Source organism: Rhipicephalus microplus, chromosome 1, assembly GCF_043290135.1.
Source record: "Rhipicephalus microplus isolate Deutch F79 chromosome 1, USDA_Rmic, whole genome shotgun sequence".
In the NCBI taxonomy this organism is placed as follows: domain Eukaryota; kingdom Metazoa; phylum Arthropoda; class Arachnida; order Ixodida; family Ixodidae; genus Rhipicephalus; species Rhipicephalus microplus.
This window is the reverse complement of record NC_134700.1, coordinates 73,329,917-73,354,308: the sequence shown is the minus strand read 5'-3', so window position 1 is coordinate 73,354,308 and position 24,392 is coordinate 73,329,917. Positions and strand designations below refer to the sequence as shown.

General features: G+C 46.8%; 1 protein-coding gene and 1 long non-coding RNA gene across 2 annotated transcripts in view; both read right to left on the bottom strand.

Annotated features, from left to right (window-relative positions):
* Nucleotides 1–23,324, bottom strand: part of LOC142768250 (uncharacterized) — an 89,267-nt gene extending 65,943 nt beyond the window's left edge. The window contains exons 1-2 of the mRNA XM_075870204.1: nucleotides 23,103–23,324; nucleotides 22,361–22,461 (exon numbers count right to left, since the gene is read on the bottom strand). Coding sequence (XP_075726319.1) covers nucleotides 22,361–22,461; nucleotides 23,103–23,309 — 308 coding nt within the window. The 5' untranslated portion in view covers nucleotides 23,310–23,324. The remainder of the gene's footprint in view (nucleotides 1–22,360; nucleotides 22,462–23,102) is intronic.
* LOC142768242 (uncharacterized) lies at nucleotides 17,038–20,262 on the bottom strand. Its single transcript, XR_012885257.1, has 3 exons — nucleotides 19,937–20,262; nucleotides 18,889–18,967; nucleotides 17,038–17,295 (listed from the first exon to the last, which is right to left on the bottom strand). It is a non-coding gene; the product is annotated as an uncharacterized LOC142768242 (long non-coding RNA).
* Nucleotides 23,325–24,392: the final 1,068 nt, after the last annotated feature.

Below are 24,392 nucleotides of genomic sequence, written 5' to 3'. Positions count from 1 at the left end.
CTTCACTGACAAGGAGCCAATGCATATAATGAATATCGATGGCGGTGCCTATTTCACCGGCTTTTTCGCTCCTCCCGACGCCACCAGCATGCACTTAAAGTGCTTAAGCCCTCCCCATTAACTTGTCATACACTTCAAAGAGGAACGAGCCGCCAGCGGACTACACGGAAAGGTGAAATACAAAAACGGCGGCTCCCTGTCCACTTGGGGAAGTGTGGGTGCGGGGGAGGTATTGTTGACAATGATGACATTCCTCATCTACCTCTGCCCTACTCTGTTGAAATGCTGCCCCTTTCTAATTACGTCGTGTCGGTCTTGCTTCTTCTCCTAGATTTTCTATATTTTATTTAATGTTTGTCCTCCCGTTTCGCTGTTTCTTTTTTTTCTCTCTCTCTCTCTCAATTGACCTCTCTCCTCCTGTCTTGACAGGATATAAAAAGGCACGGAACATGTGTAAATAGTATTATGCCTTGAAAAAGACAGGGTTCTTGTCGAAACGTCGGCACAATAAACAGTTGTTATGTGAAAGCGCATCTACTTTCATATTTATAACCTTGCGGCAACCGAAGTTATTCTTCTGCATATAAGCCATTACCACAATTGGCTGCTGCCCGCGCCTTTCGCAAACAAATTACATGGAGGTTTCCGATCCACGGAGCCTCGGCGGCAATAGTCGGTGACTCACAACTAAAGTACCTGCATCAACACTTCGATCCGGCCAGCCCCCTTTCACCTGCCTTCATCTGCCAGCCTGGCGCATGCATTGGCGACATCGGAGAGCTATTGGACTTCGTCCCTAAAGGTACCTCGAACCTTATTCTGCACATTGGAACTAACGACCTGGCCAATACGGATGCCCCTACAGCATTCAACCGTTACGTCGCCCTCCTTGACCGCATCCGGCATGAGAGACCAGATATTACTAAGGTGTTTGCCACACTAGTGCTCCCACGAGCCCCCAACCAACGACTCCGCCGACACAACTGGCGTGCGGTGAGGCGGTTCAACTTCGAGGCGCGGGAGTCTAACTTGCGACTGCTGAGTTTGTGCCATGAGAGAGAGGGCGTCTTCTATGTGAACCATCGCATCGACGCGCTCCCGCCGTGGACCGTACTCGCGGCCGATGGTCTGCACCCGAGCTTCGCTGGAGTGTCTTTCCTGGCCTGGAACATCTACAACCTGCTCTTCGACCTACGGCGGCCATACATCAACAACTGGCTGGAACACGCGCCGCAACCAGAGGCGGGGGCGTACGAGCTTCGGGAGACGCCATCCTAGCCCCAAGCACTGCGGCGTGACTCTTCCGATGCCACCTGTCAAGGCGGCAAAGAGAAGAATATGAACCCAGCAGCCCCAGAAACAGTTGCTGCCCGTTCTCCAGGCCAGCATACCCCGTCGGGACCCCCCTCACCGAGTGCACAACTGCCATCACGCTTGCCACGGCTGTCGTCGACGCCTACAACACACACCCCGGAAACGGTGACGAAGGGTAATCCAGGCCAACAACAACGGCAAGCTGTACCAAAATCAACAGCAACGAGTGGCCAGAATAAACCACCCGCAAGGAAAAATCAGCAGCCAACATCATCAACGAACAAGCAGCAACCACCAGGAGCCAACAGCAGGCGTCTACAGGACAGCTCGTCACGGGAGGCACAACGGGATGGAGCTCCAACCCAAACCAGGTACGACCTCCGGGCACCTTGCGGCCCTCTTCGCCGCGTCTGTGCAAAGTGACATACTGGCTGTGCGAGTGGGCAAACTCCGTCCGTTTCAGATGAACTAGGCCATAGAACGGGTCCAAATTTTCTTAAACTTAGAAAAGTGGTTGACAAAAGAATACGGCACGAACTTCACGTGCAAAGCCTCGAGCAATATGTACTGGCGGGTACGGCTCCGAAGGGGCTGCGCTTGTCGCTAACACCATCGATGCATAACTTTGCCGAAGGGGAAATGAAACGGTGGAACGAAATTCTCGATCACGCCACACAGGAGCTAACGAAGGTCACCATCGAACACTGTAGAAAGACTCTAAACGCACTGACAGACGAGGAGCGGTATTTAAGAAATAACTTTTCTCTTTCTGAGTGGGAAACTAAAGAACTAGACGTATTTGAGCACAAAAAACGGAGGAAATTGAAAAACTTAAGAGGAAGAAATTTGCGCGGAACAATGTGTCACAAGCTATACCCACTGCTGCTTACAGAAAAAAATACCAAATCATCTCACGTTCAAAAAAATTTGCCACCACACCCCAAAGAGCCAAACGTTATTAACCTTTCCGACAAAGAACTTAGCAAGGAAGAATTGAGTATATTATCACGTGGACTTACATTCTGCCCTGGCAACGGAAGGTATGATGAATTCACGCTCCTAAAAGACCTAGACAACTTCGCACGAAATTTACGATTGGAGGAATATTTCTTTGATAAACCCGACAAAGATAACGCACTTTTTCGTGGGGTAATCGGACGGCAATGGACCCCAGACGCCAACAGAGATCGACATCTGGATCTCTATAAAGACGCGGTTCAAAAAAATGTTATACATGCGTACAAAGTGCACAAACCAAGCATGAATAACATATCAAAAAGAGAAAAAGAGGCACTACTCACGTTGAGCAACTGCGAAGATCTCGTCATCAAACCAGCAGACAAAGGAGGCGTGATTGTTGTTCTGAATAGATCGGACTACATTGAGGAAGGCAAGCGACAACTAAATAACAAACAATTCTACAAACACCTCGACTTTGACCCTACCACGGAGCACAAAAAAATCATTGTAACAACCCTAGAGAATCTCACACGTGAAGGCGCCATTAATTCAAAGCTTAAAAAGGCACTTATTACGTTACATTCGGCGCCTGGTCGTTTTTACATGCTGCCAAAGATTCATAAAGAGAATAACCCTGGCAGAACCATTATATCAGGCACGGGAACGTTAACGGAACCCATTTCCAGTTACATTGATTCTTTAATCAAAGACATACCACCCACACATGAGTCCTTCTTGCGTGACACAAACCACTTCCTTCGGGAAATAGCAGACGTGAAAATTCCAGACGGTGCATTTCTCGTTACATTGGATGTTAGCTCACTCTACACTAATATCCCACATGACGATGGTGTAAGGGCACTTGTTGAATCGTATGGCACACACAACCCTGTCGCTTATCCAAGCAAAAAAGTAATTGAAATCTTCACAAGACTTGTACTCGATTTGAACAGCTTTGAATTTAACAACCAGTACTATCTTCAAATCAGCGGTACGGCAATGGGTACAAGAATGGCCCCAAACTACGCTAACATATTCATGCACCACATAGAGTCCAATTTTCTTTCATCTTGTAATATCAAACCATTACTCTATAAACGGTACCTAGATGATATATTCATAATTTGGACACATTCGGAAAACGAGCTCCTCAAATTCATACAGCCATTCAACCAAGTACACCCCAGCATTTATTTTACACACACCTACTCTAACACTGAAATAAACTTTCTTGATGTACTCATTCGAGTTGACGATGGTGCGTTGGTAACTAACGTATACAGAAAACCTACAGACAGGCAACAATACCTGCACTTAAAAAGCTGCCACCCGCGACATTGCAAGACCAGCATTCCCTATTCCCAAGCCACAGATTTCGACGAATCTGCTCTCGCACTGAGGACTTCCACAAAAACAGCACACATATGCGCGAAGTACTCCTTAATCAAGAATACCCGCCAGCTATCATAGATGACGCCATCAAAAAAGCTGAAAATCTGGACCGCCAGATTCTTCTCAACCACCAGAGAAACGCCGACCAACACCGCAACAAAAACTTGCTATTAACTTTCACGAGCAACCCACCGAACATAAACAAGGTCCTAAGAAAACACTTTAACATATTGGAACAGAGCGTGCGACTATCCAAAATTTTCACTTCTCCTCCTTGTGTTGTATACAGAAGGCCGAAAAATATAAAGGATCATTTAATAAATTCAAAGATGGGTGTGAAACCTCAAATTGGGTGTCACCCTTGCGGAAAAAGCAGATGCAAGGTATGCGAACACATGCAGACAACGACAGTGGCGAAAAGCACCAACTCGGATTTTAAGCACAGGATAAGAGGTGCACTAGACTGTGACTCAGACAACGTCATATACCTCCTGGAATGATGGGTATGTAACAAGCAATACGTGGGCCAGACGGACACTCCGTTTAGAATTAGATTCAACAACCATCGGGCACATGTACGATTTTTGCTAGGCCTTTCACTTTCAAAACACTTCACATTAAAAGACCACAGCTTTGATGACATCAGGGTTACACTACTAGAAAACAACTTTCGAACAATCAGAGAACGGGAACAACGGGAATCTTATTTTATCTACAAATTTAACACGATAAAGTACGGAATAAATGAACACCCAGACACTCTCCGCCGTATTCACAAACGCTCCTTCACTCAAGAAGTCTCCTCGACTTGACAAACTCGATGGGAGCGCCATCTCTTGGCAGAACAAGTCACTGCATATCGGCAATATTCTGCGGCGATTCTTGAGAAGCGCAGCGTCAATTTCAGTCGAGCAGTGGCGCAGTGCTCTACTCAGTCAAGTGAAGGATGGAATTCGAGTCGAGGAACGTTTCTGAATACGGGGGTCTGTCTGCGTTACGACCGCTAAAAGACGCAAACGCTTCTCTCTAATCAGTCCGGTTTCATTACGACATTAAGATTACCCGCTAACAAAGCTTTTGGCCTATGCATCTGACAACATAGAAATGATTTGCCTCATCAAGCACAGCCGAAACGCACAGATAAGTGGTCCCGGAAGTCGTACGGTCCCCCCCCCCCCTTCTTTTTTTCTCTCTTTCTTTTCTTTGAGTTGCAACGCACATTCTGTTCCTTCACTGACAAGGAGCTGACAGCTAGGTGGTTTCGTTAACTTTTTCGTGCATGCGCGCATGTCTTCCCAGTGTGCCGCAACTGTGTGGTGACTGTCGCGGATGTCCTACAGTCTCCCCCCTTCCCCCCCCCCCCTGTTCTTTTTTTTCCTTCTTTAATTTTTAACGCACATTCTGTTCCTTCACTGACAAGGAGCCAATGCATATAATGAATATCGATGGCGGTGCCTCATTCACCGGCTTTTTCGCTCCTCCCGACGCCACCAGCACGCACTCAAAGCGCTTAAGCCCTCCCCATTAACTTGTCATACACTTCAAAGAGGAACGAGCCGCCAGCGGACTACACGGAAAGGTGAAATACAAAAACGGCGGCTCCCTGCCCACTTGGGGAAGTGTGGGTGCGGGGAGGTATTGTTGACAATGATGACATTCCTCATCTACCTCTGCCCTACTCTGTTGAAATGCTGCCCCTTTCTAATTACGCCGTGTCGGTCTTGCTTCTTCTCCTAGATTTTCTATATTTTATTTAATGTTTGTCCTCCCGTTTCGCTGTTTCTTCTTTTTTTTCTCTCTCTCTCTCTCAATTGACCCCTCCTCTCCTGTCTTGACAGGATATAAAAAGGCACGGAACATGTGTAAATAGTATTATGCCTTGAAAAAGACAGGGTTCTTGTCGAAACGTCGGCACAATAAACAGTTGTTATGTGAAAGCGCATCTACTTTCATATATATATATATATATATATATATATATATATATATATATATATATATATATATATATATATATATATATATATATATATATATATATATATATATATATATATATATATATATTTATATATATATATATATATATATATATATATAGACGCTGCCTTCTTACGTCAAAGAATCCTGTGACGTAAGAAGGCAGGGAAGTAGAGGAAGGAGAAGTGAGATGGAATAAACATGGCGTATGCGCCAGGCCACGTCTGCCATTCATCATAGCGTCACATGAGTCGACAGGATGAAGACCTCGCCGCCACTCATCAGCCTCACATCATTGACGACACCACCGGCAATACGCATCAACTGAATATTGACCACAGAAGAGGTGATCTCAGCCACATGCAATTACCGGCATCATGACAGAACCATCGACTGACCTTCCCATCCCCAAGTACACCGGAGCAGTGGACGATGGACCTGTACAGGACTGGTTTGGCCTGTTCGAGCTCCATGCTACCGCTGCATCATAGTCGGAACGGGAGATGATCATCAACTTTACCGACTACATCTCCGGTGAGGCTTTCAAATTATACCTCACCCACATATTTCTAAACGACGAGCCGTGGGAAAAGATCAAAACAGAAATGGTCGTTTAGTTTAAAAAATACAATGACGACTACGACGATGATTCGCTTATAACCGACCATCCACAGACAACCGCGCTCGGTCGACGCAGTCAAAAGCCATGCTCACGCATTGGGACACCAAAAAGGAATCGGCCTTTGAAACAAAAGCAATTAAAGCACCCGCTTAATGAAAGGCAGCCAGATCTGTTTGTAGGAAGGGTGTACCCTCCACCACACCGTGTTTTGCAACTGCGCGATCGAAAACCAATCTTTACGAGATCACTGCACCGTAGCACTCACATCAGGGTGCCACCTTGTGCACAGTACTTTCCTTTTCGCGCACTTCGACCACCTCCTACTTTTCCGTCACTTGGCTCTTCAGTTGCTCACAGCGCTCACCTCGCATCTCACATGCTTACTACGGTTGATATACAGGTGAGGAACCCTGAAGATACTCAGCCAGGCTCTGGCCGTTCTGTGCAGATGCATGCATCGGAACAGCTTAACTCATTAGTTACACAGAAAGACAAACATTTCCGACTGGAATCTGACCACACTACGCCTGCTGCAGTGTCACCATCCTGTGCACGTACACCTAGGACTCTTAACAACACAGGAGGCTCGGAAGCATAAAATCGCACACGTTGCCGAGAGCCAGAAGGGTCCATTAGGAACAGCGTCACGAGAGCCTCCGAACAGTCTCCAATAAATTCGAGCGCACAACCTTCATTACCCGAAATGCAGCATAACAGTCCACTGACTAAGATCTGCCTAAGGGACACCACATCAAGCTGCCCAGAAAATCAGTGCCATGGTCAAAAACGGCTGCCACCTCAGCTTCTTACACATGAACACTATCAATGCCAGCAGAAGCTAGCCCAAGAACAACAGAGTCTCCATGGGCTACACCAGTAAGGACGACTACGAATGGAAAAGTCTTTGGAAGAACACTCGAGGATTAAACAAAGGCGTCTACAAGCGGGTCAAGTGAAGCGACGACAAATTAAACATGTCTTGCTTAAGAGAAACAAGTCTTCTAATTCAAAATATTTTCGCAAAAATGAACATCGCACAAGTTTTCTCCAGAAGAGATCAAGATGCAGTCTACAATGAAAGCTGTTCTAACAACAGGACAAAAAGCGACGAAGAAGGCGCAGAACCACACCCTGTATTACGGAAAGACGCAGATATCACCGCATCAGTCTTGTTCAACAAACACACAGACGGGTGACACAGCATGTGTACCAATCAAGGCATAGAGCACGACGCCTACGCAAATCATGCTGCTGGTGCTCCAAAGCCTTCCGCCACGTTCATTCTTTGCAAGTATACAATCAGTTTTATGGTCTGCAGTTTCAACATTCAAGGTGTACTTGTGTTTTCCAGTACGCAACAGTCAGCCTCACCCACCAGAACTCCAGCAGTTACCGGACTGCTGCACTCTCCTGTGAAGCTAAAGTGTGTTTACGGAAACTTCCTGGGACATGGAACCATCATCCGTTTTTTGACTGTATTCACTTCTAAGTCGTGCATGCTCAGTTTATGATTTCTGCTCGCCTGACGCAACGTCTTTCGGGGGAAGGGGGAATCCTTTGACTTAAGAAGGCAGGGATGGTTCGGAGAAGTAGAGGAAGAAGAGGTGAGATGGAATAAACATGACGTATAAGCCAGGCCACCTCTGCCATTTATCATAGCGTCATATATATATATATATATATATATATATATATATATATATATATTGAAATAACTTGAAGATAGCACATAAGAAGAGGATCGTATTTACTAACGTTTCGGCCGTGGCACGGCCTTCGTCAGAGTCTCTCACGAAGGCCGTGCCACGGCCGAAACGTTAGTAAATACGATCCTCTTCTTATGTGCTATATTCAAGTTATTTCAATATAGAAAATACCCGGACCTGTCGTGCCTCCCCTTCAAGTTCTATATATATATATATATATATATATATATATATATATACGGGGGCATGACGACGATGGCAAAAAACAGCTGAGGGCCGATATATATAATTGCTATCGTACCAGAAATCTTAAAATATTTGTGAGGACTAAAGTCTTCTGAATTCTCGTTCTTCAAGATAACCCTGCCTATAACCATTAAGAGTAAGCCTAAACGTTTCTGGAGTGTAACGAAACCAGTGAACGCCAGCGAAGTGTCATTACTTTCACAAACCGGTGATACCATTCTTTACAATCTTTGTGATGAGACGTCCCCACTACGCCCCCGATCGCCAAAGAGAGGGAAGACCCCTCAACCCACTTTTTATCCGGTTCCCTCTTGGCTACGTGTCTCAATCACTTTCCACATACAGGGATTCGTGCTGGGGCCGGGAAGTAAGAGACGTCACGAACTTTTCTTGATCATGGATGCATTTAATTCAATAACAAGTGCAAATGGCGTACACACATACTGTCCGTGAACGACATCTCTGTTACACGAAATTGTAACACATCAGCAAATACTCGCGACACACGAAACAAGATTCATAAGCGAAGTAACGGTGATAATACAAGGGTGCCTCAATACAGAGTAAACACACGACGACACATATGATAGTCATTATTTAATAAAACCGCGCAATGTTTCAATATGCCGCATTTCTTCCCGCAAAGCTCGTTTAAGTAAGGGAGGTGAAGTTTGTCTCACAGAATGTCCATGTAGTCGGGGCCTCGGAGTTGGCTGCTTGAGTCGGGGCCCAAGGTTGGTTCTTGGCGTCGAGGTCTGATCAGTACCCTTTCATCGCCGTGTACTTCTTTTTCTCCTCTGGGAATGACTCTCCTCGCCTCACTCCTTCCTTGACCCGTGGCCGCTTTTCTCGGGTTCCGACTGCGCCCTACCGGGGCACCAAACCAATCGCCACTATCGACGCGGCATATTTTCTTGTCAGTCGGAGTGTATCATCTTCGACGGCCGCCCCAGCGACCCACACCAGTAGAAAATCCTCTCCCAAACAAAGCCGAGCAATTAACAATGTACAAACTCAAGCCTCAGAGAGAGAGATGGGCGAGCTGTCCCAAGACACGTGAATTACGATCGAACAATGGTCCCGATGCTTCCGACAAAGTGCGTCGTCTGTAATGGCCAACGTCCGGAGTTTGCAGTGTTGTGGCGAAATGTCTTCGGCCGAACCAATTCCCCTGGTTTCTGGTACTTGATGAGCCGATGTCCAGACCGAGTCTCAACGTTTCCATGCAGCTCGGTGTCTCCCGTGAAATTCTCCGCAGCCGCCGCTTCTTCGTCATTCAACGCCGCGGGTGGCCATCCGCGCAGAACGCAGTAATGAGCCCTGGAGCCAAGGAGTCAGGCCGGACCCGGCACAGGCGCTGCAGCAGGGTCGCATTCCCCGAACCAACAAAAGGTGCTCTGCTGCTCCCCCATGCCACAAATCTGAAGGGTGCGCGCGGATTATTGCCACCGTACACTATCACACTGTCTGTAGACAACAAGGCACCGCCCGGTCTTCGTGTTTGCGCGGGGGGGCCCACGAGAACAGTAGAAATAATCCTTACAGGTACTCCACTCCGGAATGCCCATTCGTTACACCGAAGGTTTTCTTTTCCTTTTTTAATGCATGGGTTTAAGAAACGAGCGTAAACATCTTGAAAGGACCAGGGTTCAGTCCGTGTTTGCGGGGACGTCACAATCCCTTCATCTTGCAGAAGAATTTTTCCAGCGGGGAAATTCAAATACAAGAAATGCGGGCACATAGTGCCTTCGGGTCGCGCAGCGCAATTGAGACGTTGCGGCAGTCTTAGGAATACGGTATGCGAACACAGCACACTTGTGATTCAGCCTTGGCGGCAGCGCGTCGCTGAGAGGAAGCATTCTGTGATTGTTGCTGAATCATCACCCACCACGAAGCAGTTTGATTCCGCGTTTGTATCACGTACAACACAGTTGAAACCTTCAGAATCACCGCAGAAACTCGTGGATTACGCGTGGACAAAACGCACACTGGTCACAGCTGCTCGTCGGATGGTTTGGCACGCAGCGTTCAGTCATGTGTGCGGAAGGTTCACTACCATGTGAGCACATTACACACATCGCCTGCACTGTCCACTTTCGGCCCAACCGAACAGAGGATACACACATTTCAATACGCTTTCATTCCACACATGCACAAAATTTTAAGATCATATCGAACATCTCAAACCAAACGAAAAGCGGGATGGCGGGAAAACATAGGTCATGCATGTAGCAACACTGAATTACCCTCGCGTACCATCTCCTGCCCGGCCTCTGCTGCAACTGTCGGTGAGGGAAAGGGAACTTCAACGCGAAATGCGTGTTCTGATTGGCTGAGAACGTAGCTTATATGCTGTCCTGTGCAACTGTGACATTGGGCGTTGTACATCAATACCGATCACGACGTCCCCTGCCTCCTAATGATGCGTGACACTTCCGTGCGGGGAGACGCCGTGAAACCATTTCAATTTGAACTTTCACCTCGCCTCGTCGATACCGGGGCTGCTTCAACTCTTCCCACAAGCCAGCCCTCCCCGCCTCCTATCGAGGCACGACACTATTGTGTAGGGAAAACGCCGTAGCTTGTCTTATCTTTACTTGTCTCATCTCATCACCTGTTGTGCAGCGTCTATTTAGGTATCTCGACCAACCACCTCGCATTAGCTGCCTAGCTTGGGCCACAGAGGCCAGTCACATATCTTGTCTATCTAAACCTCACCGCTTTTCAGACCAGTCCCCCTCGCACCCTCTCTCCGACACGCGGCGAAGTCTAGGTAACCTCACATTCACTAACTCTATGCTCCTCCCCTATGCCATAGGTGAAATCGATTCCACGCACATCATTCGCTCAGAGGCCAACATCAGATATTGCGAGCAACACAAAGCCACAATAATCAAATGAACTACATGCCCTCTTCGAAATCCAATCTTTAAACGAAACAGGTCTATAAGCAAAAAAATCCATGAGGGGCGAAAAACTGGCACAGTGCTCACGCAAAAGTAATGAAAGTAGGATATGGGTGAAAACATAGGGATCAAAATAACAAGCACCATGGACATTTATGACCCCGACATAGCAAGCGACCCAAGATCCCGGCTCGCCTCTTGCCTACCTGTTGTCCGCTGTATGTGTGGGCCATACCGTTGTCTCTTAACCTAAGGTGGATCGGGGACAGGACCATGGCTTCTAAGGGGGTATATAGGACTCGTGGCCCCTGCTGGACATACGGGTCGCTGCGGCTGCTTTTGTAGTATTAACTCCAGCAGGAGTTCCAGGGGTATGTTAGGCATGTTCGCGTTACCTGCCCCGACGGCTGGACTGCCGGATGACCGTGTCGAGGACTCTGGTCGGCTACTTTGCTCAAGTTCGGCACGTCCCGAGGGATCCGCTCGTCACAGCCTGTTTACGTGGGGGACCTTGCTTTCGCGCGTTTTGATGTTACGCACGCGCATGGTGACGGACAAAAGACGCTCAATGATGCGATACGGTCCATCCCATTTGGCGGCTAACTTCCTGGCCAGTCCTCGCAACTGCGCCGACCCTGATATAAACTCTCTCTCCAACTTTAAGTTTCGGGTCCCTGCAGGAAGGTCCAAGCCTCTTTTTACGCAACTCTGCCGCAGAACAGAGCGTGGACGAAGCCATGTTGTGAGCTCGCTGAAGCCTCTGTGTTAGCTCCGTGCGGTAGTCATCGAGTGTGCCGTAGTGCCCCTTTGGTTCACAGAAAGCCCCCCCGGACTCGACGGGGTCCCTGCCAAACAGGAGGTAGTAAGGGCTGTCTTTTGTGCCTTCGTGGACGGCGGCATTATAAGCGAAAGTCGCGAACGGGAGCCACTTATCCCAATCCAGCTGGTTCTCGCTCACGCAGTGGGACATGATACTAACGAGTGTTTGGTTTAGGCGTTCGACAGCTCCGTTACACTGCGGGTGGTAGGCGGTCGTTCGTAACCTCTTCACACCAAGCACGTCGCATACCTCTCTCATGACCACTGCCATGTACGACGTCCGGAAATAAGTGCATCTTCTTAACAGTGAAGTTTACCAGTGATTTGGTGCCCTGGTCTGTGAGGAGTTGCAACGGGGTGCCATAACGCAACAATACGCCCTCGACGAGTGTGCGTCGAGTGTGCCTTAGCGATCGTGTCTGCCTTCTGGTCTGGCAGCGTGAATGTTTCCGCGAATCGAGTCAGGTGATCAACAAAGACCAAGATGTACCTATTTCCGGACGTCGTACACGGCAGCGGTCCCACAATATTCATCGCAGTTCTCTGAAACGGCTCGTGTACATCAGAGAATAATTTAAGTGGAGCCTGTTTTCGACCCTTCAGTACCTTCCGGAGAATACACGACTTGCATCTGCTCAGTATTTGACCACGTCTGCTTTCATCCCTAACCAAAAAAAAGCCTTCTTCAATCGCAACAGGGTTTTCCTTATTCCCAGGTGTCCGACACAAGGTGAATCATGATGTACTCTCATCAGTTCGCCGACCATCGATCTCGGTACGACAATTTTCCCGACGTCTGCGGTACTTCCTTCCTTTAGTCTCAATAGTCCGGTGCTGTCTAGCCGATACCTCCAACAGGTGTTGTCTGTGGAGTTTTTGCATTGCTGGATCACCTGTTGAAGTGCCTGATCCCTACCCTGTTCCTCACGGTAATGAGCCTCATCAGACGACGGCGCGAAATCAACCACACCCGCCACACTCACACGGCTTGGAGCATCGGCGTTTTGGTTCCGCTTTCCTGGGCGATCTACGATGTCGAAGCTGTACTCCTGAAGGAGTAAGTGCCAGCACGCCAGTCTCAAGCTAGGGTCCCTCACGTTCATGAGCCACCTGAGAGGTTGACAGTCGGTAACAATTCGGAAACTCCTTCCGTACAAGTAACACCTAAAGTGACGCACTGCCCAAACGACGGCCAAACACTCTTGGTCCGTCGCGCCATACTTTTGCTCCGCCGAATCAGGCTGGCGGCTTGCGTAGGCCACTGCGTGTTCAAGTCCGTCATGGACTTGAGATAGCACCGCTCCGACAGCGTATTTTGACGCGTTCGTCGTCAAAATAAACGGTTTTGAGAAGTCTGCAAACCGCAGGATAGGTGCCATTACGAGCAGCGTTTTCAGTTGCTCGAATGCCGCCTGGGTGCCTGCATTCCATTCGAATGGGCTTTTGCTGGTGAGGCGGGTAATTGGTTTCGCTACTTCCGCAAATGAAGGAACGTGCCTCCTGTAATAGGACAAGAGTCTCAAGAACTGTCTCACCTCGGTCTTGTTTTTAGGTGGTGGGAAATCCCTTACGCACTGTACCTTCAACGGGTCCGGACGAACGCCCTCCGCGGACACGATGTGTCCCAAGTATTTAACCCCCGGTTATAGAAACTGGCACTTAGCGGGTTACAATTTCAAACCAGCCGCTCACAATTTCGAAAACACCTCACCGAGGTCCCGCAGATGGTCCTCGAACGTCTCGCTGTATACTATGATGTCATCTAAATACACGTGGCAAAGTTTGCCGAGTAGGCCTGCGAGGATCACATCTGCGGTTCTCTGCCAGATGGCCGCACTGTTTACAAGCCCCATGGGTATTCGGTTCCACTCGTAATAACCGGAGGGGGTGTTGAAGGCTCTTTTTTCTCTATAACCAGGCTCCATCTCAATTTCCCAGTACCCGCTGGCTACATCCACGACCGTGAAATATTTCGCCTTCCCCAGTTGGGCAAGTGCTTTGTGGACATTAGGAAGCGGATATGGGTCAATGAGGGTAACTTTGTTGAGGTCCCTGTAATCGACAACAAATCGGTATGACCCGTCCGGCTTCTCGACCAGCAGTGCGGGTGCTCCCCAGGGGGAGGTTGAGTACTGAATTATATCGGCTCCCAGTAAGGAGTCTACCTGTCTTTCCATTTCTTCCCTGCGCGCGAAAGGGATCCTGTATGCCCGGCGATATACAGGTGCCGCCCCTTTGGTGTGAATCCTATGCTTGATAGCTTCGCATCACCCCAAGTCTGTTGTTTCTGCTGAGAATATTGACTGATTCTGCACTATCATGCTCTCCATCATTTATCTCTCCTTTCCGTCGACGTGCGACAGACCGAACATCTTCAACAGATCTCCTTCGTCAACGGGGCCTCCTCCTACTCCCTCAACCATCGCGACCACGTGGTAGGCTTCCGTGTCAACCAAGGAGCTAACCACTTTATTCTTAGGGAGGTGGATCTCCTTCAATGTTAGGTTTGCCATCCTTACTGGCAATACGCCGTATTCCCGTGTGGTGGTCAAGGTAGGTACTGCAGTTAATCCATTTGTTTCTAGGCCACTAACCTCGACAACCTTGGTTTTGCCTGGGGGCACCGGCGTGTGAGCCTGACCTGCCAGCACGCACTCGCATAGTGGTGGGAGGGTAGCCTCTTCGATAAAGGAGACAACATTAACATTACGCGGCCTCAGTGGACTGTACTCCATTTCACCGGAACTAGTTTTTTCGGCTGGCCTGGGCTTTCCAACGCAATTGATAAATGGGACACGTTCATTGCTTATTCTCAGGCACCCCTCACTCAGCAGGAGGTCGGCATCTCGTTCTACTAGAACGTCTTGGCCAATTATACCATCTGCCCGTAATGACAGTTCGTCTCCACAAATCCGTCCGTCCATGCGTCCGTCCGTCCATGCCGTCCGTCAGTGCGTCCGTCATGCGTCCGTCAGTGTGACCGTCCATGCGTCCATCAGCCCGTCCGTCCGTGCGTCTGTTCGTGCGTCCGTCCCTGCGTTCGTCCATGCAGCCGCCCCTGCGTCCGTTTATGCGTCCATCCATGCATCTGTCTATGTGTCCGTTCGTCCATCTATTCAACACTGCAAGTACCACCATCTCGCATCTTTTCATCATATATTCCCCATATAGAAGCACCGCCATCCAGCGGACATTCCAATGACTAAACGAGAGGTGGCACACGCACACTTTCTTACGGCTTGCGCTTCGGGTCCACTTCCCACCTTTAACCACCTCGAGTTCATGGTATATACTAGTTCACTGTATTCATGGCACTGCGGCCGAACGCTCACTAAACCTTTCGAAAACCAAGGAGGTTACGCCCAGCGAGTATGACGTAGCAAACGTTTTCAGTCAGATAGTGCTCAATGTACATGCCAATGGCTGCTAATGGAAAATGAGAGGCGGAGAATTCGGCTTTTACTTTCTTACGGCTTGCGCTTCGTATCTACTTCCCATTTTTAACCACCTCGAGTTCATTCATGGTATATACAAGTTCATTGTATTCATGGCACTGCGGCTCAACGCTCGCTAAACCTTTCTAAAGCTAAAGAGGTTACACCCAGCGAGTATAACGTAGCAACCCTTTCTTGTCAGATAGTGCTCAATGTCCATGCCAATGGCTGCTAATGGTGATCGCAGCCTGCGCGTTAACTAAAAGCCGAATGCTCCTGTCTCTGATTCCCCATTAGCAGCCATTGACATGTACATTGAGAAATATTTTTTTATTGTTCAACAACGCACAGAAGAAGTCTCTCACCGGCACCACCTTGGAGGTCAAAATGTGATACTTGTTACATACTACGAGGGACGAACGGGTGCCGCTATAAGGAGCTTCGCCCCTAAAAATAAAAATTTGGCAGGTTCCACGTAGGTGGGAATCGACGTTATGCGAAGCATGTGGAAGGAAGGTGACGATGTAATTTTTTTTATTGAGCAACACGTCGCGAAGTGACGCTAAATATATGTACAAATGTTGCGCGTACAGACGTATGTTGAAGAGTTGCAGCTGTTTATATAACCAGTTTCTTACACTTGAGCAACGATGCCAACTGCAACATGCGTATTAGCAACACCAGAAGCTGATATGAAGCGTGGATGCTCTCGAGGATGCTGGCCCTGGGCACTACTACATATACCAACTTCAGCGCATGGCAACTAACCACAATCGACGTTAACCCGACGCGACGGCTGTATCAATGGAGTACATATGTAATGTTTATGAAATTGGGTAGGCAGTACTGCAACCAAAATTGACGTTTCACAACGATTAGCGTCTATTTGAAGAGTAGTTACGAAATCTGCCGTAGCTTTGTGGTAAAATGCTACATTGCCATGTAGAATGCGTGGGTTCGATTCTAGCTGAGACCCTGACATTAATTTTTTCCATTCGTTGGGTCGACGCTACCAATGTCGGGTATTTCTTTAAGCTCGCGAGTTAAAATTGCCCATGTGTGTTCTCGTCGTTCCTAGGTACGACGGATGAACCTGATGAGCATGCGTCATTTGTTGGAATACCAGTGGCACATACCCGCCCGTGGATATGTGCTACTGTCTGGCGGGAAGTGTTTGATAACGTACACTCTAAGCCAAAACGGAGCAACAGGGGTATAGGGGTTGCTCCTTTCAGGGAGCAATTGCATTGCCACTCCCATTACTCTCCTAAAAGGAGTAACTGCAGAGGGAGGAACCGTTGCTCTCCTTTCAGTTCCTCCTTCGGGGGATGAACAGTTACTCCCTCCAGTTCCTCCCTGCAGACCAACAGTTACTCCCACCAGTTGCTCCCTGCCGACCAACCATTACTCCCACCAGTTGCTCTTCTAAGAGCAGCAGTTACTCTTTACTGTTCCTCCCACGTGTTCGCAGTTACTCTTTGAAAACCAACTGCACATGCTTCCAGTTACTCCTTGGGGAAATGAGTATTTATCTCGAGTATGCTTGTCACACGCTTAACACATGGCGAGAGCTCCTTGGAAGAGCACTGCTTGGTGCTTCTAACACAAAAAGTGGACAATATTCAAAGGAAAATGAATGCTTTATTGTTCTTTTTATGAGGCGACGTGTGACCACACGTAAAAGTAGACTTCGCCACACCACAGCCAGCACTAAACAAACACCATAATACATCAAAGGTTTTCTGCGTCATCCGTGGAAAAACAATCTTGAATTTCTAGCATAGGGCAGTCTGTGTCATCATTGGTGAGAGAAGGGCAACTTCTCCAATTCTGAAAAAGTCAAGTTTCGCAGCTGGTGTTTCCATCAGGTTAGCGCAGCAGAACGTCACCGCAGGCATATGTGAAGCATCTCATTGCTGCAAGAAAAAAAATAGAAGTGTGAGGTTAAACATGCCAGAATAAATTCATAACAATGAGTCACACACACTGCAGCGGCGCTTACATTCAAGGATGTCTACTGCAAAACGAAATGTGAAAAAAAGGAAGGTTCGGCCAAACGTTCCTTGGCAAGCCATATAAATGCTGATGTGGTAGACGCTCTTCACATGATGTCTCAGACAGCAATATTCTGGAAGAAAATGTGCAGCACCTCAACAAGGCATATTTGTAGCAGTTAAAGATACCCTTAGGTTCAGTTAACTTGTTTCCTATACACAGCTGAGTGACATTTCTATGAGCCCATTCACCAATGGGCATTCTAAATGAGGTCATGTGTGTGGCAAATAACACGTACTGTCCGCTCATGTTAAAATACTTATTTAGCTCATGCACATAGTTGCTCCCGATTCTACTGTTCTATCATACGCTGCTGCGTCTTGAATTGTGCAATACCTGTAGGCACAAGCAAAGCATGCAAAGCCTGCTTGAAAGCAACCATTTGCAGAGGCTACATAATATACTTCAGTATATTTCTTTGTACCTGACGCAAACGGCTAGACAAAACTATAGACAAATAAATGTAGACTGTGCTACCTTCAAAAAATGCTTTAAATTTAGAAAACTAGGGTGCATTTGTTCACTCGGTTGACGGGTCACAGCCACGAGATATGTAAACGAAGCAATATATCTTAAGGCATGCACAGATATTCTGATTTTTCGTTTGACAGTGTCACAGATAGCTTGCCAATACATATATATTTAAGAGCAACAAGATGTGAAGCTTTTATTAGCTCAAACGTCTTGTTGGTTCACAGCCAAACAGGTTACTGCTTGTTAGACAAATTGGAATAAGCACACCATGGTTTCCAAAAAAAAAAGCATTATTAGAAGTTAGCTCCCTGTGTGAATGTCTGCCTATTTATTTTGTACTGCCTTCTACATGTGCCACAAAGACATTTGTTGAGGATGTGCTACCAATCAAGCCAAGATCGCATACTTGGTCAATGTGATGGAAATACAAACGTTAAAAACACTGCCACCTCTAGTAAGAGCATAACACTTCAGTATCTTGGACTAGCAAAGAGGTGCACAAGAAAGTTAAGCCCACTCTTGCGGAACGTTGAACGCGAATATTTCAGAGTGAGGGAGGTCAACATGCTGTGGCACTTTTAAATCCACGAAACATCTGCAGAAAACAGGGTAAAGGCAAGTCAAGAAACGCTGTTATGAAGGCCTGCGCATGGACAGCTTTGTGAATCTAGGCCCAAGTGTTATGCTTTGTGCAAGCCAAAATCCATGTAAATAGGGAAAGCGTACTTTTAGGAGTACCAGCGTAAACAAATCTTGGCAGTTGGCTTTTTAGTACAAACAGCAATCCCTGCAATGAAAACATGAACATTTTATCTTAACGGTAGCAGTGTGAGCACACACACGGGCCAGCGGAGCCATGTCGAATTGTCTGTGCCAGTGTAACCATGTGGCATAATGAACTATTCTCTGGCCAACACATGCACAGTTTGCCCCTAAAAAGAGATGCTTTCATATACGTAGTACAAAAAGTCTGCACTTACCAAAATTCACTTGCTTTCTGTACTTTAGCATCGTTGGGAGCATCTTTATCTGCAGTATAACCAAATTTGTGTCATATCCCTGAAAAAAAAAAGTAAAAGACATGCATCAAATATTGTTTCATTTGGTAGCAGTGAAGTCAGGTTAAGAACAGCCAAGTGGGAATCAGCCTAATTATGTGCATGCGGCAAATCCCAAACGGCGTTATTGAGGTTGTCAAAATTTTCGTCGATTGGTATTTACGTCGATATGTGAGTTCAACGGCATGCCAAGTTTTCACAGCGCATAAAGATTTCATGATGCAGAATAATGACAGTGCTAACGAGAACATACAGCATTTATGATTGTCTTTTACAATATTCAGGTTTGCTAAGGTTTTGCATCACTAAATAAATCTGAAAGATTTGGGTCATTCCTCCTCCAATTGTTCTGTCAATATGTAAACTGCTCGCTTGATGGTGCGCTTATAAAATAGTACGTTCAGCGCAGAGGTGAAGCAAGTGACGCAGTGATGTGGGCAGATTTTTTTTTTTAGGCGTGCGGGGAGGGGGGGGGGGGTCCGCTTATCTGAATAGGCCGGGCAAGCGAATATGGTCGTCAATTTGGGCTCCCTACGCCCGGCCTAAAAAAATTCTGTGCGCAACCGCCTGGCTATGCCAGTGAAGTGATGCGACAATGATTTGTTCACTTACTGATTTACAAACACTTTACATCTCTAAAAAATGCGGCCCAAGGCCCCAACACTCAGCCGTTGACATTACATAAAGCCAATGGTAGAAAAGTGCCAGTATGAATGCAGCTACAACCCCGCCCCAATGTTTTTTCAAGCGAGGTAGTGTTGCGGAAATGAACTTTTAACTGCAAAAGTACACTGGCACTGCAGTGGTGACAGGGGAAGCAAGAGGGTATGCAGGCGGTAATAGAGGTAATTTAGTCCGATACGGCTAGCAATGGATACGGTGAATAAGAGCAAATAATTTCTCTTTCAATAGCGCAACCACTCAACAATGTATTGTAAGAGCATTAAATGTTGCTGGAAATGCCACTCACCTGCACGCTGATGCATGCACAGTCCTTTGTCCGACGAGCGAACAGGCTTGCAGATAGCTGAAGACGTGTTTACGATGTGTTTGTTCCACCCAGCAGCAAAATCCACAACTACTTCGGGCTCCATAAAGATAAATATACACTAACCTTCATCACGAATAAGTAGAAACGCAAATCTGCGACACACACACACGATCAAAACATAGCTGACAAGCTCGCACGTCCATGTGCTCGCCAACCACAGACCATATGAAAATGAGTAAGTAGTGCGAACGCGAACCTAGTTGCGCCGAAAAAAAAAAAACGTCGAGCAGTGGCAGCACAGGCGTCAGCGCAATAATTTCAATGTGTTGTCCTAATACAATTATAAAAAAAAACTGGGGTACACTAAAACTCATAAATAAATATAAAAAGTTGAGTGTAATTTTTATTTAGTGCTAGTCAACATAAACACGGAATAAAAATTATTTTGTAACTTACATCGTTTGCTACACCAGCGCCACACTTGTCGTGCGGGCGCAGAAGGCGCAGATTTGTCATTCTGCCCTCAAACTACACGGTGAAGCGTGCTACTAAGTGAATGGCTGATGAGAAACGCGTCTGGGTCCGCTTTTTTTTTTCTCCGATATATCTGGGCGGGGGGGGGGGGGGGCTCCTTATGCACGTGTTTCGGTGCTTGATCGACTTTGACGCCCTTACTTCGCGGACGAACGGCGTGTCTAGGCTTTTTTTATCGTTGTTTTGCACGTGTTTCGGCGTTCGGTCCGCTTTGACGTGCCAACTTTCCATTCTGCTGCTGCGTGTGTTAGGTATTTGCCGTATTGTATTCTCAGGCCTTCTGTGTTCAGCCAGCGCTGCTATCTTATTATCTACGGATGCTAAAATAAATCACTGTTTTGGTTTGGTGAAGTTTGGCACACAGAACAAACAATAATCTGGCCCATTAATATCAATGTGGGCGGCATGCATATTTGTGTGCGGTGTCCTGCCGGGGAGTAACCGTTGCGTGACGAGAGCATTTACAGCGGTTCCTCCTTCCGTTGCTCCCTTACAAACTTAAGATGAATACAGTTGCTCCCCCATTCTCGAACAAGTCGGCCATCTTGTTCCGCTTGGTCTTTTCGGAGAGTAACAGTCGGTCTGAAGGAGTAAAAACAGCCGTTGCTCCCATTTTGGCCATTTTTGGCTTAGAGTGTACGCGACGAGATTGTGACATTATTCATGTCTTGAACAGCACGTCATATTCGTCAAACCATCTTACCCTCCCATGCTAATTTTGGTTCGCGCCAAGGTAAGGGGATGACCCCCAGAGCACCCAATCATAAGCGGCTAGATAGATAGAAAGATAAATAGATACGCTCAAAGTCGCCGAAGTTCGCTAAGAAATGATTCTCACTTAATAAATAATTATATGAATAAATAATTGATTACAAAGATACCCAAGGCTCGATTTGCCGTTGGTGTCACAGTGATGTACGCAGAACGTGCAAGTGCGAGAGCCTCGCCCCGTGCGTCCTATATTCTATGTGAGAGTGAAAGAGTGCGAGACTGTAAAAGGTCGCATCTGATGCAGAGAAGAAACGCACTGGCCGATGTACGTGACGCGAAGTACCCATGTGGCTTCCCGGAGGGGGACTCGCACAGCTGCGGAGGGAATTGTGCACCTTGAGTGGCCGGGGGGTGGTCGCACGCGTATTTTCAACAGAAACAACAGAAGGCTGATGCATTCACTGCGTAATCATATGGTGGCTTTGCGACGTTAAAGCCCACATATCAATCAATCAATCAATCAATCAATCAATCAATCAATCAATCAATCAATCGATCAATCAATCAATCAACCAATCAATCAATCAACCAATCAATCAATCAATCAATCAATAATTTGATGCGTACTGGGTTCCCAGCATTCAGGTGCTGTTGAAGCAATGGAGAGCACAAAGGTTAATTCATTCCCTGCATCAGCAATGCTTCTTTGCGCCATCATTTCGTGAAGTTGTTTTAAACGTTAACTTTGCTTAGTATAACGTACCTATTTGTTGCTATCTTATTACATCGAAATATGAACGTTTCTTGAAGTTTCAAATATTAGGTTTAGTAACCATTTCGCCCAATTTTTCTGCGTCCTTTGTGTGTCATTTGGCGACTGCATGCTGAAAGAGACGATGTATAAAAACTTTGGAGGCTATAGCAATTTATATTGCGAGGGCTGCTTGGAAAAACAGGTATTTTTCAAGGTGGGCTGGAGAGAAGCAGTAAATCCTCGCCTTCATTCCCACTTTTAAAGCTCTATCACATACGCAACCATCGGAGGAAAGTAAGAGGGCAGAATGATGGAACAAATCATTGGAACGATTGCTTCGTATGCTGTGAAGCCATCAGCTGATCGAGGCCTATTGCACTTCATATTTCACTTCGTCAACTTACGTTGAAATGTACTGGACCAGATTTTTGAACACGTTCGGAGACCCGCTGTATGATTCATGCCTGTAGAGACCGTGATAATCTCGCATCTCGTCCGACAGCACCTGAGAGAGAAAGATTAATAATCTTGGATATTTCTTTAGCTGAATCAAGAAAGATACTTCGTACGCAATGCCGTAACGCACATACATAATAAATCATTCTGATATTCTAGGGAGCCTCTGGATATAATAAATGTCCCGTATTCCTTCTTATCCAATGACGTTATGTAGAAAAAAAAACGTTGTTACGAATCTGCACCGGCAATTAACATGCATCATGTTGATTACGGCTGTCATAAAGGAGCTTTACCGTACTCGCCTGTAGCTTTGATATGACACAGAAATTGGTTACAGTGTTTTATGTACAGTACACAGTATACAGTGTGTAAAGTATGCAGTTATTACAGTATATATGCATATAAAGAAGGGTATATATACATAAAATTTAAAGGCGGGTATATAGAAAGGAAGGAAGTTTATACTTAAGCAAATAAAAAGTCACTTATATCACTCAGCAAAGTTCGCTGATATTTTTACAAGGAAAAGTTGACGGGCTACTACTATGGGAAGTTTTGAAAGAGCAATAGATAAACGTTCAGGTACCGTAAAAGTATAAAACTACTAATTTAATGAATAAATACTGGTCCAGACCGACAAGCCCGTCGCTTCAGTGTTCCTTTGAAGGGGCACTGCTAAGCACTTACGTCGGCGTCGGACGTGACCTCCTTGACGTCGGCCTCTCGCAAGCCTTGGTCGGTGAGCCCCACGCCATCGGCGTTGATGTCGGTCACAATTTGGAGGATTCCGCGCACGATGGCCTGTGGCCGTGCCTGGGGGTTCTTCGGTCGCAAGGAGCTGCGGTTCACCATCAGGATGAGGCCCTTGCCCGGCGCCAGCTGCATCCGTCTCATAACCGCTGCCTTCTGTGACGCTGCGAGAGAGGTCACGTAGTTCATCTATAGCAGACAGTCGCAAACACCCCATTCGCACATCACTGTCCTCGCACCACACTTTTTTTTCTGCTTCATTGGTATGCATTTGCGTGAGCTGCACAGGCATTACTGGTCTAAAGCATAGTGAAGGACCCCATGTGTTCATTCTGTGCTGAAACTTGACCATCAAAGAGAAAAAAAACTATATATTTCAGGATGGGAGTGCAGATTTTGGTCCCTTTGGGGATCAGTATCGACATGTTGCTGGATTACTGGCACCAAATCTACTTCAAAATGACCGTATGGAAAGCATAGGGAATGTTTTTTCAAAGTGACATTGTTTGCTGTCGATTAGCGTTCTGTGAAGTGTAAGCAAGATGCAGTCACATGGGACAGATATACTATCAAGCTGAACGCGCACATCTCGCGACTGCTCATCAACGTAAACATTCTTTTTTTAGCTCTGACCTCCCCCGCATAATAACCGATGACCCTCATGAATTCTGGCCCGCCATTAACTGTCAGCTGACCGCGTTACCTGTATATACCGTATTTACTCATGTAATGAACCTACTCGCATAATGTACCAACCCCCCACCTTCGCCTCGAAAAAAGAGATAAAAAGCTTTGTAATGTATCTGTTATTTTTATTTGGTATGATAGTCAGTGCCGTTGACGTTTGAAACAGCGCTAAATCAAGCAAATATATTTGAAAATAACAACGCGATAAAAGTCTAAACATAGTTTTTCAACCATGCTAAATATTTTCGAGCAGTGCTAGCGCAGACGACGTCAATAAAAATTTGAAAATCGCGCTTTTTACGGCAGAGCACCATCCGTAGAATGCAGGAGAAAACTTTTTGCTGATAGCGTCACGCAAGCACAGCGGCACAAATACAAAGCGCATGGCCTTCAAACTGGCGCGCGCGTGGCGCAAATAGACAGAACACTCTAAATACACGCCGTGCCCTTGCTATCTCGAAGGCCATGCAAAATTCAATCGCACCCAGTGCGCCCGCAACTTTCCTGAGCCGCCACCGGACGCTGCGTTTTACTGAGACA